The sequence below is a fragment of the Colletotrichum aenigma genome (genome assembly GCF_013390185.1).
Source record: "Colletotrichum aenigma strain Cg56 chromosome Unknown KSG_Cg56_contig01, whole genome shotgun sequence".
NCBI lineage: Eukaryota > Fungi > Ascomycota > Sordariomycetes > Glomerellales > Glomerellaceae > Colletotrichum > Colletotrichum aenigma.
In genome coordinates, this window is record NW_023500907.1 from 4,820,265 (window position 1) to 4,837,930 (window position 17,666).

General features: G+C 53.1%; 7 protein-coding genes across 7 annotated transcripts; 2 read left to right on the forward strand and 5 right to left on the reverse strand.

The window, feature by feature from the left end:
* Positions 1 to 488: 488 nt before the first annotated feature.
* On the reverse strand, positions 489 to 2,196 carry fsa7 (MFS transporter fsa7; the record flags this gene model as incomplete). Its single annotated transcript, XM_037316521.1, has 5 exons — positions 489 to 740; positions 799 to 1,371; positions 1,426 to 1,503; positions 1,556 to 1,934; positions 1,991 to 2,196. 5 exons carry the CDS (start codon positions 2,194 to 2,196, stop codon positions 489 to 491), a joined length of 1,488 nt encoding a protein of 495 aa, XP_037184916.1.
* Positions 2,197 to 2,679: 483 nt separating this feature from the next.
* On the reverse strand, positions 2,680 to 3,492 carry CGCA056_v001262 (uncharacterized protein; the record flags this gene model as incomplete). Its single annotated transcript, XM_037316522.1, has 1 exon — positions 2,680 to 3,492. One exon carries the CDS (start codon positions 3,490 to 3,492, stop codon positions 2,680 to 2,682), a length of 813 nt encoding a protein of 270 aa, XP_037184917.1.
* Positions 3,493 to 4,774: 1,282 nt separating this feature from the next.
* On the forward strand, positions 4,775 to 5,104 carry CGCA056_v001263 (uncharacterized protein; the record flags this gene model as incomplete). The annotated part of the gene is made up of 1 exon (XM_037316523.1): positions 4,775 to 5,104. The coding sequence occupies one exon, from the start codon at positions 4,775 to 4,777 to the stop codon at positions 5,102 to 5,104; it is 330 nt and encodes a 109-aa protein (XP_037184918.1).
* Positions 5,105 to 5,559: 455 nt separating this feature from the next.
* CGCA056_v001264 (uncharacterized protein) lies at positions 5,560 to 6,909 on the reverse strand (the record flags this gene model as incomplete). Its single annotated transcript, XM_037316524.1, has 1 exon — positions 5,560 to 6,909. The coding sequence occupies one exon, from the start codon at positions 6,907 to 6,909 to the stop codon at positions 5,560 to 5,562; it is 1,350 nt and encodes a 449-aa protein (XP_037184911.1).
* A 1,160-nt stretch (positions 6,910 to 8,069) lies between these two features.
* On the reverse strand, positions 8,070 to 9,491 carry CGCA056_v001265 (uncharacterized protein; the record flags this gene model as incomplete). Its single annotated transcript, XM_037316525.1, has 2 exons — positions 8,070 to 9,154; positions 9,203 to 9,491. 2 exons carry the CDS (start codon positions 9,489 to 9,491, stop codon positions 8,070 to 8,072), a joined length of 1,374 nt encoding a protein of 457 aa, XP_037184912.1.
* Positions 9,492 to 10,383: 892 nt separating this feature from the next.
* Positions 10,384 to 11,998, reverse strand: CGCA056_v001266 (uncharacterized protein; the record flags this gene model as incomplete). The annotated part of the gene is made up of 2 exons (XM_037316526.1): positions 10,384 to 11,336; positions 11,389 to 11,998. 2 exons carry the CDS (start codon positions 11,996 to 11,998, stop codon positions 10,384 to 10,386), a joined length of 1,563 nt encoding a protein of 520 aa, XP_037184913.1.
* Positions 11,999 to 13,178: 1,180 nt separating this feature from the next.
* On the forward strand, positions 13,179 to 13,595 carry CGCA056_v001267 (uncharacterized protein; the record flags this gene model as incomplete). The annotated part of the gene is made up of 1 exon (XM_037316527.1): positions 13,179 to 13,595. One exon carries the CDS (start codon positions 13,179 to 13,181, stop codon positions 13,593 to 13,595), a length of 417 nt encoding a protein of 138 aa, XP_037184914.1.
* Positions 13,596 to 17,666: the final 4,071 nt, after the last annotated feature.

Sequence of the window (17,666 nt, forward strand, 5' to 3'; positions counted from 1 at the left end):
GGGCAGCTTTCGCTCTTGGCCCGCCCGCTTGCTCCAAGAAATCTTTTGAAGGAGATGGGAAGGTCGTCAATCCCAGCCTCCTTCCTGTCAGCGCACTAAAGTACCTACATAAGCGGGTAGAATGGAACGCCATGCCGCCTTTGTGCATAACGAGAGGGAATCTGACTGCCTATGCAAAAGAGGCCTAAAAGCAGCCAATGAGACCAAATTTCCGGAGCCTGCTGATGACGAGGCCATTGATGATTCCTGGTGGGTGAAAGACCAGCATGAAGCCACCTGCAGATTAATCATTCACATGCCATTGGTTTGCTCGATGGTTCTGGTTTCAATCCAATCAAGAAAAAGATTCTATTAGAATTATGAATGACCCGAAAGCCCTGTTTGTGAGAGAAACCTCTTCGTCTAAGACCTATCTATTGATGCTCCTTTTGTCTATCCCTTCAAAAGTCAAAGAACATGTCATATAGCCTGCTTTATTGGCGAGAAGCTCACAAACTGGTGGCTGTCTTGCTGCGAAGCCACCCTCCATACTTGTAGAAGAACATCGGGGCGGGTACGAAAGCCAAGGACAAGAAGCCAAGGAGAGTGTTGCCCCAGCCATAGTTGAGCGTCTCATACATCTTTGTGCCTGCAAGAGGGAGGAAGGCGCCGAAGAGGCAGCGCAAGAGGATGTTTGCGCCGAGGGCTGACGCGGCAGCCTCAGAGCCGAATACGTCGACCAGGTAGATTTGCGCAGGTAGCTACTCATTTCGTTAGCAAGCCGACTTTCAATGTTCGACAACAATTCCCTGAACTTACAATGACGAAGAATGCTCCAAAACCGATGAAGAAGGTACCGATGATGGGGGCGATCCAGTGCACCTGGTAATGCGCGGTCCAGCCATAGATGAAGAAACCAATGGTCATGACGGGAGCGAACCAAATCATCAAAATCAGCCGATGTTCGGGAACGGATCGCCCCTCTGACTTTGTGCGCCATGCCGATACTCGGTCACTCAGTGTGCCAAAGACGACGAGACTTGTCAACTCGCCAATGCCGATGCCCAAGTAGGCCAAACCGACGAGTTCGGCTTTGAAACCGTAGACCCCCTGGAAGATGGGAGTGATGGTGGTGAAGAGGAGGTACAGCAGGCCGAAGACGAGACCGACGTAGAGGGACATGATGAGGACTATGGGAGAGGAGATCAAGAGTTTTCCGGTTCGGACAAAGGCACCGATGAGGATTTGGGATGAGGTGAGGCGGCGGTCCAGCTTCGAACGCAGCTCCTGGTTGCCGGTCTCGCGGCGGAGACGGTCGGCTTTGCGGGAAAGCAGGATGTTGGGATGGGTTTCTCGGAGGAATGCCAGAGCTACGAATGAAATGACGCTGCTCTTGTCAAGATGTTAGTATCGTGACGATGGACCCGCCAGTCAGGGGTTGCTCACCATGATGGCCATGAGCCAAAACGTCCAGCGCCAACCCTCACGAGTTGACAGGAAGCCTCCTATGACTGGACCGAGGACCTTAAGGCACAATTAGCAGCCGTTTCAATAGTTTATCGGGTGATCAACATACCGGTCCCATCAGGGGTCCGAGAGCAAACAGCGCTCCAGCAGGACCACGGTGCTCTGAGGGAATCACGTCCGCGATTGTACCGCCTCCAATGGTCATCGGAGCAGATCCTGCGATTCCAGAAAGAACGCGGAAGATGAGAAGTTGAGGCACCGTCTTGCTCAAAGCTGTACCGACAATGAAGGCAATGAACAGGACGTTGCAGATGTGGTACACGATGAGACGGCCGTGCATTTCGGAAGCGGAGGAGATGATGAGGGGGCCCAAGGCAAAGCCCAGAAGGTAGATCGTGACGGATAGTGTGCCGATGGTTTGGCTGGTGATGTGGATGTCTCGGACGACGTATTCCATGCCGGGCGCTATCATCGTGGCGGCAAGGTTGCTGAGGTCCGTGTTAGTTACCGACGTGGATTGCAGCTGGGTGAAACTGTGACTTACACGACGAGGGAGAGCAGAGATACAATGACCACATGTCCGTACCGCAATCTTGCCGACCAGTTCAGCGGGTTTTGAGGATCTTCCGGGCCTTCCCAGTCGACGATATTCTCATCAGTGGTGGTGATGGTCGGGGCGTTGGAACCAGCCTCGAGATCGGCTGCTTTTTGTTCTGCATTCGAAACCACCAAGGCTAACGGAGTCTCCATTTCGAGGGGCGGTTTATCTCGTCAATGTATTGTGCTGGTCGATTCAGTGGTGTAAACAATTAGATGTTCAAGTTCTGAGTTGTAGATGTGTGGTGATGAGCTGATGCAGTGAGAGGTAGTGTCCTTCACCCGAGCCAAGACGGCCAATTTAAATACACAAAGCTGGGAGTTCGTCTCACCAATACCGGGCCGCTCCGTTACCATCCGCATGTTGTCCACCGAGTCGGATGTGTGGACCGACGGAGCGCGGTGTCGGAGGGTCGGTAGATCGGCCATCGGAGGGTCGGACGGTGAGATTGTGGACCGTTCGACCACCACACCACCATTATCGTATCAGATGCCTTGATCCAACGGGTTTAGGCAAAGAGGTAAGTCATAGTGTAAATACTTCAGGTTTAAAGCGTAAGTGCATTTATAATCTAGATCTATTCTACCAAACGCCTCACCCATCTTTCAATCACAACGCCTTCTCTCGCCCTCGACCTAAACAGACGGAGTCAAGTCGAAGTCCGGAGCGGCCCAACACCAAGCAATTTTGCCGTCCTGGAATGAATACGTCGCGATCTCGTTGATCTTGACCGGCTCCTTTCCATCGTCCCCTTTTTGGAGGTTCTTGTTCTCTGGGGCCCCTTCGAGCGTGAGCCTCACAAAAACCTGCTGCTTCTCGACGTCCGTCACCATGTCCTGGACGTGATACTTCAGCCCAGCTGTCGCGGGCAGAAGGAACTTTCCAAAGAATCCCACAACGACCTCGCGCGGTAGCGGGTTCCCATTCATCAACAGTTCCGGAGCCATCATCTGCGGTACAACAACCGCCATCGCTCCATCGTTGTAGCTCTGGATGTAAGTGTGGTATGCGCTTTTCAACTCATCCGCCGACAATTGTTTCTCCGAGACGGGAGGCGCGGTGGGCGAAACTTTGGCCAAGACAGGTGAACGCGGGTTCGGACGGGTTTCGATCTTGTAGAAGCGCGAGATCTTCTTGTCGTCATTGGAGAAGGCGAGGACGAGCGCCCATGTCTCAAGCTGTGTCCCATCGGGCCCGACAGTCTTTATAATCTGGCGAGCACCAAGTGATTTCCCGTCCGAGTGGACAGCGACGGCGTCGATTCTGAGTTGGGTAACGTTGCGCTGCTCAATGTCTGCACTGAGGAAACCAATAAACTCGTCGCTGCTTCCATGGTGTTCGTTGAATGTGATTGCGTCTTGGAGGAACTTTTTGGCGGCATCCCACTTCTTGAGATTGACTCTGTCCAGAAACTCCTGGAAGACGGAGCTGATGCTTTGGGTTGCCATTGTGTGGTTTTCCTGGCGAGTTGAGCTAACACTGGATTGCAGAATAAACCTCCCCATCGTGGGCTTCGGGATGTGTCTTTATACTCAGTATTCGCTAAATACAGCCTGTTCGGATAATAAACATACTTCGAAAGCGAGAGCACCGGCCGCATCGTTCGGAGTGGGGATTGCCAGAATTGGGAGTCGGGTCCCGAGCCACACCGACGGGCCGGCCCACCCACCTCTGGGCCCCGAACTTTACACCGGCAGCAACGGTGATGAGGAAATGCTGCGAAACTTCTCAGTTGCAGAACAGAGATTCCGTCGGAATCTGTATCGGAGGCGAGCCGGAATTGAGAGGGTGTTGGTTCGATCGCGAGTCCGCCATCAACCCTGGTTCGTCTCGTGTTCATGTGACGAACATGTTCCCTGCCGCGTGGGAGACTCGGAACGCGCAACCTTTTGGCCAAACTCATGGAGATAGACCATACCGTATCGCAAGTTCAGTTGAAGAACTCAATTTGACGAATAAAGGTGACCCAACCTCGGAAACCTTGCTGCCAAATCCTTGCGTCCAAGAGCCACGCCAGTTGAACGTGTCGAGCAATCATCAATCTCTCTCATCAAACAACAACATCATAAACCCTGGCTGTAAGAGTGCACGCAAGTCTATCCAAATAACGACTCTTTCAATCGCGTCAGCAGTGCAATCAAATTTCGTGCCTAGTCATTTCATCCCTCGCTTTTGATCTGTTGGGTCATCGCTTCCGTTCTTATCTTCCCCGTTATCAACCAACGGTTGGCTGCTTTTTGAAGCAGCTTGTGTTGGTTACCGGGGCTACAAAAACGTCTGCCTAGTTCCCCAGGGAGGTTGTGAAGCTGGGGACCCGGCCAATGAGGGGTGGCTTGGGCTTCTCATCACATATGCATCGCTGGTCAGCTTCAGAGGACTTTCGTTGTTGCCTGCCCTAGGCATTCACATAAGTCGAGACAGGCGCGTATGGGATGGTTACTTCTCTTAATCTGCGCGAACACCTCGCAATGTGACAATTTTGTCTGAGGCACTTTCCAACAAGTGTTTCACTCTAGCAAGCCAGCTGCGTCGATTGTGAGTGACCTCCTCGAACGCTGATGAGGAGACCAGTACATAAAGCAGCGACGTCCGAGCTCTTTGTCGCCAAAATCTCACCCCTTTTCAGACCGACTCAAACAGTCAACAAGCAACTACATCACAAGCATCTTTTCAACTGTTTCCAACCTAGAATCTCCAACCTAGAATCTACCCAAACCACTCGCAATCATCATGGCCACTGCCGTTAAGTCCGCCCCCTACACTGGTCCCTCCCCGCGCCACATGATCGACACCCACACTCTCGCCCAGGAGATCATCAACCGCAACAACGACCCTTGCCCGATTCTCGACGAAGACGAGCTGGCTCTCCTCTCCCAGTTCGTCGCCGACCCCTCCAAAGCTGGCGCCCTCCTCGAGGTCCGCGGCCTGGCGGAGGATCCCACCAGTTCTGGTAGCTTGGTGGCCTACGTTATCTCCCTTCACGGCACTGAGAAAGTCGCGCTCACCAACGAGGAAATCAGGCTTCTGAAGGAATGGTTCGGGAACGGCCAGAAGGCTTGAGACTACTAGCAGGAGACGATGAATTGCTCGGGTTCGTTCCACCTTACGACAAGCCTCCAATAGGACTCTACACATGGGCGCACTCTTTCACATTCATGACGGCTAGCCTGACTACTGAAATATGTCCACTCCCCCTTCTCTTTTCTGATGGCCAGGGCGTTGGTAACGTCCGACCCGGTGTCCATCTACTCTTTTTCCTCCACGATGACCTCCCCGGCGTCGGCAAGTCCGACCCGGTGTCCATCTACTCTTTTTCCTTCACGATGACCTCCCCGACGTCGGTAACTCCGACTCGGTGTCCTTCGATTCTACCCCCTTCGCGACGGCCTCCCTGGCGTCGGTGAAATCCGAGCCAATGTCCTTTAAATCGACATTCCCAGTGTCATCGTTCGAGATGATGACCTTTAAGTCAGCCTCTCTCAATGTAGCGACTGGCGTGCCTAGTGCCCTGGCCTTTATTGCAACCATCTGCCAAAACCACGAAGATGGCTACCTTGGTGGCCACCTCCATGGTGACCCTCTGTGTGGTAGCCATCTCCGTAAGTGACCTTATAGTCATCGCCATTGCCGCCTCCATAGCTACCTCCGAAACCCACGTGCGTAGCTTCTCGGGCAGAGCCGTAGCTGCCTCTGTGGCTGCCACGGCTGCCGCCAAGGTATCCACCCTTTTTTCTGTGATACCTGAAGCTTCGAGGGCGCTGGTCGGTGTATGTCGACGAGTTGCGGTAACCTTGGCCGTAGTTGGCCCAAGTGCGCTGCTCGCCTGCTACTTGCTTGGGGGCTGAAACCTGTTGGCCGCTCAGAGAAAAATCAGGCCCGACATCGAAAGCTGGGCTTTGATGCAGAGCGCCAGATTGAGAGGAGAGCTCAGAGTCAGTTGCACCAGCTGGATGCTCGTGGACTGACTCCGCTTCTGTGGCACGCTCACCCGTGTTCGAGGATGAGGACTCGCGAGAGCTTGTGCAAGCCAGAGCCTCGTGAGTTTGAAGGGGTTCAGCCTTCTCTTGGCCGTTCTCAATCTTGATTCTGACGGGGCCTCCCGAGTTCCTGATGCTCAGCAAGATTTTCTCACCGGCGAATTCAATAACTTGCGGGCTCGACGCAACGACATGGGTGATATTCAGCCGTTCAGCGAGTTGGCCAAGAAATTTAGTCTCGTAGGCCGCTTTTGAGGACGAAATAGTTTCATGGCTCGCGATGCCGTCTTCTTCCAAGGAAACGGCTCTCTGCAACACGTCTTTCGAGCGCTTGCGTGTATCCGAGACCGCTCCGTCCGTGGCAGTGACAGAAGAAGGGGTCTTGACGTTGGAACCCGCCAGTGGCTCATCACCAGATGCTGAACGAGCTCTGGGCGAACTGGGAAAATGCAGTGACTCAAATGAAGAAGCTTCAGTCTCCTCATCCGAGTCGTTCACTCCCACGACGCGAGGGTTGAGAATTGGCGAAGGGTCTCGAGCCCTTTGAAAGGTTCCAGCGCTGGCCTGCTGAAATTGGCCAGAAGATTGGCCAGAAGCTGGGGCGTTGCTTGACGATCCGGCGGCTGGTTCGCTGGATTCTCCGAATTCACGCTCCTCTTCCTCTTCAATTTGATCCATATCAAATACGCTGCCTCGGGTATCACCAAACCTAAGAAGGCGAATACTCCTGCGGGTTTGATGCGGAAAGATGGTGACGTTTGGGTCGTTTGGAGACGTGCAGAAAGTGCTGGCTTGATTGGTGAAATCCTCGCTGAGAATGGAACCGGAAAAATTGTCGCTGGCGCCTTCCCGGAGAATGAAACTCGGCATGTGAGTATCTTCAGCCATTTCATCGCGGTAGGCGTCGCCGACTCTGCTTTTTTTCTGGACGATTGCTTCATCGTCAGGCCCAAGACTGTTTTGTCGTTTTCTGCGGTATGTCGCTATTTTGACTGTCGTGTCGGTGGTGCCGGCGGTGGGTGTGTGTGTGTGTGTCGATGGGAAAACAAAGCTGCTGAGTGACTGAAATTTCTGTTTCTTTGCGGATTTCCCTGGTGCCTCTGCAAACCTTTTGTGGGCAGCTTCTGTCGGATAGAAAGAAGAAGTAGGCATACTCGCAGCTAATTCCTTCCGTTTTCGCCTTATATTCTCTGCTCTACTATTCTGCACCTTAGTTTAGGTAAATTACGCTTTGTACCGTTTTGCCTAATGGTTAAACAGCGCACTCAGCCTGATAAATGATCGCCTTGAACCCTTAGTTGTAATTAAATTCACGCTTTTCATACGCTCCTTAGAATGTTCTCATTTGCTTCTACTATCCTTGCCTTTGCTCAGGGGAAAAAGACTTCCCATGTAATACTGATCCTTCTAGCCCTCCAAAACTCTTGCGTTTGTGTTCAGCCCCATCGTCACATTTAGACTACTATCATGTCTATCTTTACATCCATCACCACGCCCATTGCTATGCCTACTGCCATACCTACTGCCATGCCTGTACCATCAATAAAGATTGAAAGTATGTTAGCGATAGCGAACAGGTAGTGAGTGCAACGGCTTCCCAACGCGCTCACATGCGCTACAAGATTTAACGGGCAGATGTTTGAGATTGATGAGATATCTCGAATCCGTATAAGAGTTGATCATGATAGTCGTACTCTCTTGCTGTCAACATCCTAAATGATTCCTATGATCATAGCACTTATGATCCCTTGCTGACCAAAGTACAACAGGAGGTGATCGTAGGTAGCGGGCCTGATGCCTGCCTGTCGCCTTAGGTGTTACCTTGGTTATCTATTGCATACTTAGAATTCGTCGTCAATTTGAACAAGTCACGTTGCATCGAACGGAGCGTCTGGCGGTATATCTATTCTTCATACTCAGTCTGATATACTCTGCAGCCCAATCTGTCTTAGTACTTCCTAGCCTGGCGAACAACACACACGGTACATCATATTCTCAGGCCCGCGCCCAACACCTCTAACTCTCGTGGCTCATAGGCTGACGCCACTCTAAGAGCTGTCATTCTTTGGGTCGGTCAGTCCGTCAAACAAGAGGTGGTGATCGTGTTGTTCCGGGCTGCAATCATGCGGAACATCCGAGACCTTGCATTCAGTTTCAAGAGACCGAGCAAGCCTATCCTCATCATCCTTCTCCAGCTTGTTGAAATGAAGGCCCATGAGTGCTATGGTCCTCATGCCGTATGTGCGAAAGCTTTCAGCAAGCCAGTCAGCTAGCTGGATGTGTTTGTTCGCGGGCCGCACTCGTAGATGGCGGCAGTACTCCTTCAGTCCCACCCAGATCATGACGTAGTCATCCAGAAGGTCCATGAAATTGTCGTCCGGGTTCCTCTTGAAGCTTAAGAGATACGTCTCTCCCTCGTAGTCGAGCCAGGCAATCTGCAGCGCCGGGTTTATCTTTCTGTTTGCAAGCTGAATATGGCCAGCGCTCCGAAGGAGACTCGTCTGTTGAACATTGGACGGAACTCTCACGGCAAAGCCCTCTCCAGGCAGGCTTTGCTCATCCCGAGGGAGGAAGGCCTTCTGGAAGAAATCCTCTCGCTCCTTCCTACCTCCGTCGATGGCTTCAGCAATCCGGTAAGGGATATTGAAGGTCTGAAGATCCTTCTTGCTGTTGAGTGAAGTCCAGACGATCGGCTGCTGGGTGTTGGCCGCCTCAGGGGCCGACGGGGCATTGCTTGCATTTGGCTTGAGATCGGCAGTGTTCTCAACCTGCGAGTTCTTGTTCATCTGGGAGTTTTGCTCGGTGTCGGACTTCCTCTTTTTGTTGGCGGATGCATGCTCTTCTTGCTTAGAATCGGCTTGGTACTTGCGCTTCAAGTCATTCTCCTGCTTTGGGTCGGAACATTCCTCCTTCTCAATGTCCTGGCTCTCCTTCGAGTTCTCGTCCTCCGTCAGGTTCTTCTTCTTCTTCAATTCAGTCTCTGGGTTGTGATTGAAGATGGCAGCGTTCTCGTTCTCGATCTTGGCCGCAATCTCAAGCCACTCGCGGTAGCCATCGTCGAGATCTGCCTTCTCCGCATCCTGGATGACGACAGGGCCAAAGTCCTTCGGCCAGGTGTTGTTGTCGTACAAGTCTGTCACGGTGTCAGCGATATGAGCTATTGATGGTGTAATGAACTTACACAGTGAAAATGCGCAGAACTTCAGGACCTGGTGTGCAACGTATCGCCGGGGCCTCCAGGCGAGATGCTCGGTGTTGCGGGCCCAGCCGTACACCTCGTTGATACCGCGCTTCCACATCTTCTGGATCTCAGGGCCCAAGAAATCCTCAAAGGTCTTGGTGTAGATTGCGACCCAGATTTCTCTGGTGACGCAGCCGTCTGCGGCATCCTTGGGCGTCCAGTTCTCGGCGCGATTGTCGTTCTTGGTGGGCTTCTCGCCCGAGTCGGGATTTGGCTGCGATGATGACATTTTGTCGTCCTTGCTGTTTCACCAAATTCACGAAAATCCGTGTTGTTGATGAAGATCAAAAAGGAAAGGGAAAAAAAGGTCCCAGGTGAGAGCGTGGTCAGTAATTTTCGAGACTCACCTGCGTTTGCTGCTTCTCGGTCGTTGGTCCCACAAAATCGGTGCTTGGCACGGGGACAGGGGGTGGCCCGTCCGGCGTTCTAACCAATCAGAAGACAGGAGTGACCTTTAACGAGAACAACATGCTGCTCCAGCGCAGTCAACACGTCCTTCTTGCTGCTGTTCACCAAATCAAAGAAGCCTTCTAGAACGCTAGGGCTTGTGGGCCCTTTGAAAGAAAAAAAGTAGACACGCAGAAAAAAAGAAAAAAAAGGGCTACAGCTGGTTTATAGATGACGCTAAGGACGACGACAGGATAGATAGCAAGGAAGAACACGGCAAGGACGACAGCGGTTGTTGCTCGTGCCTTCGAAAATTAGTGTCACTCGGAACTCAGCTTAGATACAAGTGAGGTACTAGATGTCGTTTACAGATCATCCGGGCCAAATCTATCACGGTGTTCTGCGAGGTTCAATGGACAGTCTCGCGGAGCAAGGGGTCACAAGAGGGAAGAAAGCTGATGCCAATGTGTATTTCATGCTATGTACGGCTACTTTTCACAATCACAGACGTAACAGAGCTGATTGCCCCACCAAGTGTCTGACTTGTCTCTCAACCGCAGCAGTACCAAAGCTGATTGCTTTGCTACTCTATTCTGCTGGCGCAACAGAGCTAGTTGCTCTGCTACGTTTCTGACTTGTCTCTCAACCGCAGCAGTAACAGAGCTGATTGCTTTGCTACGCATCTGAGCTATATCCCGACCACAGCGCCGGTGGTAACAAGGCTGGCTGCTTTGCTACTGATCCGAACTGTCTCCCAATGCCATCCTGGCATCCCGGCCCCGGTTCCTTGTCTTAGACTTGGACGACCTGGACGGCTTGGACGACTTGGACTTCCTGGATCCCTTGGACTCCTCGGGTGTCTTGAGTGCCGTTGGATTGGAGGTATCCTCCTCCTTCCGTTTCTTCTTAGCAGTCTCGTTGTCCTTGTGGGAACCCGGTCGCTTTTGCGGAATGATTGGCGCGGGTTTGTCGGCAAAAGAAGAGTCGTTCATGACTTCATCTTCGTCGTCCTCGGGGCTGTCGGGGCCAGATAAGCTGTACATGTCGACTTCTTTGCCCTTCGCCTGTGGGGTGGCGGGACCAGAAGCATCCTTCATCTCGGCGTCTTCGTTGACCTCCGGGGGGGCTGGGGCGACGGCGGGAGGGACCCGCCTCCGCGATCTGGGCCAGGCACGGAAGCCGCTCATATCGATGACCCTCCTCTCTTGAGGATAGTTCTTCCGGAACTTGGGATGAGTCATGTCGTAGATGCAGACGGTTTTGTCGCCCTCTTCCTTGCGTGACATAATCTCAAAGATTTTCCGGTATTCGGTGCTTCTTCGTCCCGCGTCGCAGGCATCTCGGCTTTGTCGTTCGATGTCGGTGAGAGGAGGCATCCGGTGCGCCCGCGTTCGGCTGTAGTAGAGGCAGTACGTGTGGCCGTACTCGGCAATGTCCCACTTCATGTCGGCGTAGGGGGAGGGATCCTCTGGGTAGATGTCGTGGCCGCCTGCCGCGAAGAGTCGGATGCGGTCCCTCTTGTCATCCTGGTAGACACCGGCTCCTCTGAGTCGGACCGCTGCCGTGAGATTGTACTGCTCATACTTCTGTTTCTCCGGAAAGTCTACGCCATAGGGCAGCTCGACGTTGAAGGAATGCAGAGCGTCCAGAATGCTTTTCGTCGCGGGCTGAGGGGGTGTATCGGACTCTAATGACCTCAGGGCACCAGGCGAAGTCGAATCGCTCTCCAGTCTCCGTACCCTCGAGCGGGAAGGAACCACAATTCTCTTTGATGGCTGCGAACACGTCAAAACCGGTCTTTCCGGTCCTGGCGTTGTCGATCTCGATGACTTGGGATCGGGGTGACTCTGCAGCCTCCCATGCGGCGGTTTCGCTCTTCGCCATCATCGAACCAAAGAGGCGATACGCTTGTCGGTTCCAGAGGGTCTTGCTCATCAACTCCGAGTTGTTCCAAAAGTCAAAGGAGTATTGGTTCTTGTAGTTGCCATCCACCTGAACCATCTCCTTCTTGAGCATCTCGTACTGCTGGTTTGTCTGCAGGGGCACCGCCTTCCATGACAGTCGCAGCAGCGGGTTGCGCTTTCCCTCCTCCAGTCTGATCGATCCGGGACCCTCCTGATTCGGGATAACCTCGTTGTAGTCGGTGATACCGTTGTTCATGTGTCTTGCCAGCACCATCATGCAAGCGATACCTGAGGTGTCGCCCGCCTCCTCGCACTCTTCCGGCCAAAAGGCGTGGAGGTAGTGTCGAGTTCGGTGGAGGTAAGCGGTCTGTTCCGCATCGCGGACATCTCCGTCGTGGCCACCACCCCAAGCCGCGAGGCTATACTGAATCGGTATCATACTCATCGCGAGGATTTGCGTGATATTGATACCTTGGCGTTGTGTGGTGTGGTGTGGTGTGGTGTGGTGTTGTAGCCAGGAACTTGCGAGGAGGACGTTGACGCGGTAGGTCTGGAGAAGTGACGTCTCGCTTAGCGTGACCACCCCGTGCCTGCTCCAGCTTGCCCACTGCCCACGCGGGAAGGAAGGCCCAAGAATCACTGCCTGCCTTACACCCTGAACGACCTCTTTGTGCTTTTTGTCTATCGGCCTATCTTCGATCACAGTGCTGTCCCGCTTTCTTTGACCCAGCGTCCCGCTCCACGTATTAAAGGGGCCGGGACCAGGACGAAGTAAGAAGAAGACGGCAGTCTTGAAAGTTCGGGCCAAAGCCAGGCGAGGGAGGAGTGAGCTTGATCCGTTCAAGCTCACTCATGAACTGTAATAACACTTGCTTACGATTCGCGGTCAGAATTTCGAGCCCGAGAAAGTCTTCGTTGACACCCACGAAGATTTTCGCCGTTGGAAGGAAGTCGACTTTTGGGCATCTACTCTCATGTTCTTCTCTTCGTCATGTAACACAGCACCGGCTTCATCTGCCCATGTGTGTGTGTGAGGGGGGGCTGGGGGGGGGGAGGAGAAAATGACAAAGTAGTGCAACGAGACAGCAGCGCGGCTTGATGAGTGCTTCGGGACGCCCTGCCTCATATACTCACTGATTCTCAAAAGAGGCAGTAAGAGAGCACCCATGCAGCCTTCAGTAATAAGTAGGATTCGTATTTATGTGGCATCGGTGAAACTCTGCCGGGAATCTCAAGACGTGCCCGGTGATAGGTGAGCGACGACCCAAAGGCTGCAGGCCCCAGACCGCACACCGGAGTGCCTCGCCGGAAGTTGCAGAATAAAAATCCCTAAGTATTGACTGCCATAGAGAAAGACGAGCAAGGGCACTGAGCTCGACCGTTACGCTGAGCTGCGTCGGGACGCCCCACTGTTCCTCGACTGCCTTCCCTCTGCCCCCTCTCACTCACGCTCGCACTCGATCATAACAACAACACCACCACCACCACCACCGATTTTTTCTCGTCACAACAAGAAGAGAAAACATCAAAGTGAGAAAATTCCATCGCATCTGCCAAAAACATCTCATTTCCTGTTCGAATTTCTTTTTCTCTGGCCCTTGCTAACAGATGACTTGAACAGCAACATGCCTCCTTTCCAGGAACAAGACGGCCCCCCGGCCCCCGACCACCCCTCCAACAACGAGCGAATCGTCGAGAACAAGGATATCGCCCAAGATCTGCCGGCTATGATGACATGGTTGGAGCTGGTCCAGCGAGGCGCGCAAGAGCAAGCTCAGCTCCAGCAGCAGGGACTCCAGCAGCACGAGGATGACGACCAGTCGGATATTCCCGTTCTCGAGGCGGAGAATAACCAAGAGCAGCCTATTCAGGAAGTCGACGACCACGACGAGCCCGAATTCATCTTGGATCAAATGCTGGATGTCTTCCTCGGAGACCTGGACGAGCCCGTTCCGCAGTCGGGTGAGGATGAAGTGAGTTTCGTCCGGCTAAGTTCATCTTCTCAACCCAAACCCAAGCCCATACTTTCAGGTAATGAATAAGGACTGTAATTACAACGAATTGGTGACATACTGGGCTCTTTATCGATGGAAGTAATACAACCGTCGGCCGTCTGATCATTGCTGGCATTTATGCATCTAATACTCATTTCGACCTCTATGTTTCTGACTGAACCCCTTGCCTATTTACAAATTATCTATTGAGAACTTATGGAGAGGGGGTTGCTGACTTTTCCCAGGGGAGACTGGTCTTTTAAAGGAGCCACTCAGGTAAGCAAGGGCGACGAAAGCTACGACGGCCCTTAGATAGACACCCAGCTCTATGACAGAAGCAGGAAACATACGTCTATCCCCATTTTAGATCATAGGACCCCCCCCCCCCCCCTCTCAACCTAAAAAGAAAAAAGAAAAGTCGCGCAAAAGTGACCGAAAGAAAATAGACAGAAGAGAGAAAAAAAGAAATGCACAGGACTTTTTTTATAGCTGGGGCTTTCGCCGAAATCAGTCTTAACCGGTAGTTCCTGCTAAGACTTTGTTTACTTCCAGTCCACAACGTTTTTATTCTTAATCAGTTATATTATAATTGTCGATGGTGAGATTCGAACTGGGTTTGTCAACTTCAGTTAAACGACTTTCTGTACGTTTCTCTTAAAGAAGACTCAACCAGCTAGACCATGTGCTTCATATTTAAGAGCCCAGCGCTGCTAGGTTCAATATCAAGGACGTGAGGGCGAAGGTGAGGTTCCGGCCCCACACATTCAACTACGGAATACGCCTCCTATTTTCTTTACAGAACAGTATCCATTCTGATTCGTAATTCATTTTCGTGCTATATTATTCAATTTCCTGTATCTGACACGGGGTACACTGGCGACACATAGAGGCCCCGGTGAAATGCCAAGCTGTCTTGCAACATCAAGTCATCCGCCAGTATTCATAGTTTATGCCCTCAACGCATTCATAGAGCTCCCTCAGTATTGGCGTCTATGAAACGAGGCTGTCAGGAAGTAACCCAAAATCAGCATTTGGACCGACTGGGAGAATGCGTCTGGGGGAAGTCGCCACGCGTCTAGGTACCTCGCAAGTCATTTTGATAGGTACGCTGGACACTGAGCTTCAGGGTCTCAAGGTATGGGAAGGTGTGGTTCTTTTGCAATCTAGGTACCTGCCTCATTCTTTCCATTGAATCTTTTGTTAAACAATCAGATGAGCTCAACTTCACTTGCGCTACCCAAACACGCATGGGCAGCTGTTGATCCACTTCAAAGAGAGGCGCATAGCACCCAGCACCCACGGTCGTCCTCCTTCCTTGGCTGCCTTTTCGGCCCAGAAGCACCTGCCTTCCACCGGGTGCCAGATATGTCTGTACCTTAGCCACCTGCCACTTTGCCTTCGAAGCGGCGATCTATTCTGACTTAACCAAAACAACGCGGCCTCACTAATTTGACCCAAACGGGTCTTCTCAGATGCTCAAACAAACGAAGCTGCCATTCGATGTGGCTAACAAAGAACGAATACGAATCTGAGACACGTTTGTATTGCCTTTCTCGGGAGGCTCAGTGCTAGTGTGCGATCCAACGCCGGTTCCGCCGCGGATCGAGCATCCGGATATCAGACTTTGCGAGTTTTTCGACGTGGAGACATCGTGTTCTTCGGAAACACTATCTTACACGAGTATTTGTCAAACTAGACAACGTTCGGACCGTACGCTAATGATTGTTCCAGGCACGAAGCACCAAGCAAGGCACATGGATTCAAGCAGAGCAGCCCCCACGATATTTGTGTCCCTGTTACCAGGCACCCGGATGCCACCCACAATCAGCATTTGGATCGAGCCACGCCACCACCACCAACATTGTTCGTCATCCGGGCCGTTAGTCCCCTGCAAGCCAATGGCGTCTGACAGCGGCCCATCGAATCTCCGCGTAGGCGGCCCCGGAGCCGGGCGATGGACGTGAATTCCATTTGTCGGGATGCGAGAAGCGAATATCGAGACGCGGCGACTTGATGGTACAGAAGACCGAGCCCCGTCATCCTTGCGCAGTTACCTCGGGCGGACGCAGGTCCAAGGGTTCGACGGCGAGTCCAACCTGTGTACTGCAAGCACCAACTCGGCCGACTGCACCGTTGGGATCGCATATTTGGTGCTGAATGTTAACTAAGCAGCCACAGTGCAGGTCGGGCGATATCCTCACATAGTGGCTAGGCGCATATCGTGCGTCCAAGTAGCTGCTACCTGGGATATGCAGCGTGTGCCCCTTTCCCACAAACACCAGGCCAGAGTTCCCATCCGACCTGTCAAACCCCTCTGGGACGTGGTCGCTGAACCAACTCATCTTCAACGGACCCCAAACTCGGCGCCACTGATCCCCTCCAACGGGTGTCCAATCCCTTTTCCCACACGATCCCCTCGCCAAACCACGTCAGATCTCGTCGCTCGTTCCCGCAGACCAATCAGAGTACAAAAGGCGTCAGCGCGGAATTGAGTCTCGGTCACATCCGCAGGTCTCCTCCCCACCTTTTCGGGAGTGGCAGAAGTGGCAGCGGTGCCAACGGCTGTCCCCTCCGGAGCTCCTTCCGGAGAGAGGCCCCGGTTTCGTATCTCGACCAATACGGGCGCGAAGCGTCTCCGCACCACGATCTTCTCTCCCCACAAAATGTTTCGTTTCAAAGTGCGACGGTACCGGAGCAGCTGCACCGCCTCAGAGCCCCTCAACCCCCCGGCTCCGCGGCAGCCACCGAGCGCCAATCCGGGATGGGTACGTACTCGAGCCGGGGGGCACAGACGGCAGAGGCGATCCCCACCATCCTCTTTGGGATGCTCAGCCGCATTTCAGGCTCTCATCCCTGCCAGCTGTGAGTGGCAAGCCACACCCTCCCTGCCTCTCAGTGTCTCCTTGCAAGGCAGGGATCGAGCATCTGGCACACGCTTCTTTGCTTCTGTGACATCGTTTTTGTCCGTCTCCGAATGCCGACACGGGAGACGAGTGTCTGTTGGTACGAAGATCTAGATGTGGGCATTGCAAAGTTAGGCTCACAATCGCATTTCTGCCCATTTGCAAAGTTCCTGCTGGCCGGCATCGGTCTGTCACGCCCAAATACGAGAAACAAAAAGTTGAATCCACACGCAGAGCAAACTTCCCCCTTCTGATTATGCGCACAGCGAGCCCGTAGCCTCCATGTAACGCTTCATGCGCCGCGCAAGGCTAGATGCAAAGCTGCAAAACGCTCGAGCTGGGTTCTTACTACTACAACTCTCGGGAGCAAAGTCAAAATGCCCAAACCCTTGGAAGCCTGTTGTGCTGTTTAGCCCTTCTGGAGAAGAAAAAAAAAAAAGCTCTTCAGCTCAAACTTTGGCCTCCAACACGACCCCTACAAACGCCCATGCGACGTTACTCTCAACGCGCTCTACCCCAGGACGCGTAACTCACACTTCCGCGAAGCCTCAAACAGTCCAGCGCCGGATGGTGCCATGCCCACTAACTATGGAGCACCAACCACCCTCCCTCCGCCCGACCCTTTCCCTCCATCAAACGTGATAGCTGCCAACCCAAATTCTATATATCAAATAAGGGAAGCCTGGCATTTAGGATTTTTGTTCCTTTTTTCTCAACAGCCGCTGCCTGGCAGATAGGTAAATCATGGTTACCGAGTCCGAGGTGCTTGCAGCTCGCTGCCCTTGGGTCTCATCGTGCCTCTCGCGTCTCGCGAAACGATATCCGGAAACCTCTGGCCTGGACTCGGGGACCGGTTGAACCCATCTGGCCGCCGTTACATCTGTCTTGCCTGTCGACAGGACTAGAATTGCCCCGGCGTTCAGACGTTGCCGTCCGTGCGAGTGAGCGGCAGCCAAACCAGCACCCCTCACGGGCGAAGGGCCGACTTTTTGGCAAAGTAGCAGTTGGTCCGTGTTCTGGGCGGTGGTGGGGGGACTGTGGGATGGAAATGTGGTGTGCATGTTACACACGGAGCCGTCACTCCTTGCGCAACGTGTAAGCCGGCTCTGCCCTGCCTCGTCCTTTGGGTTGTTCCTACCACCACACCGACGATCCAGCAAACGCACCGCCTCCCGGGGCGGGCAGCAGACAGTTAGTTGGCAGACCATCAGCACAA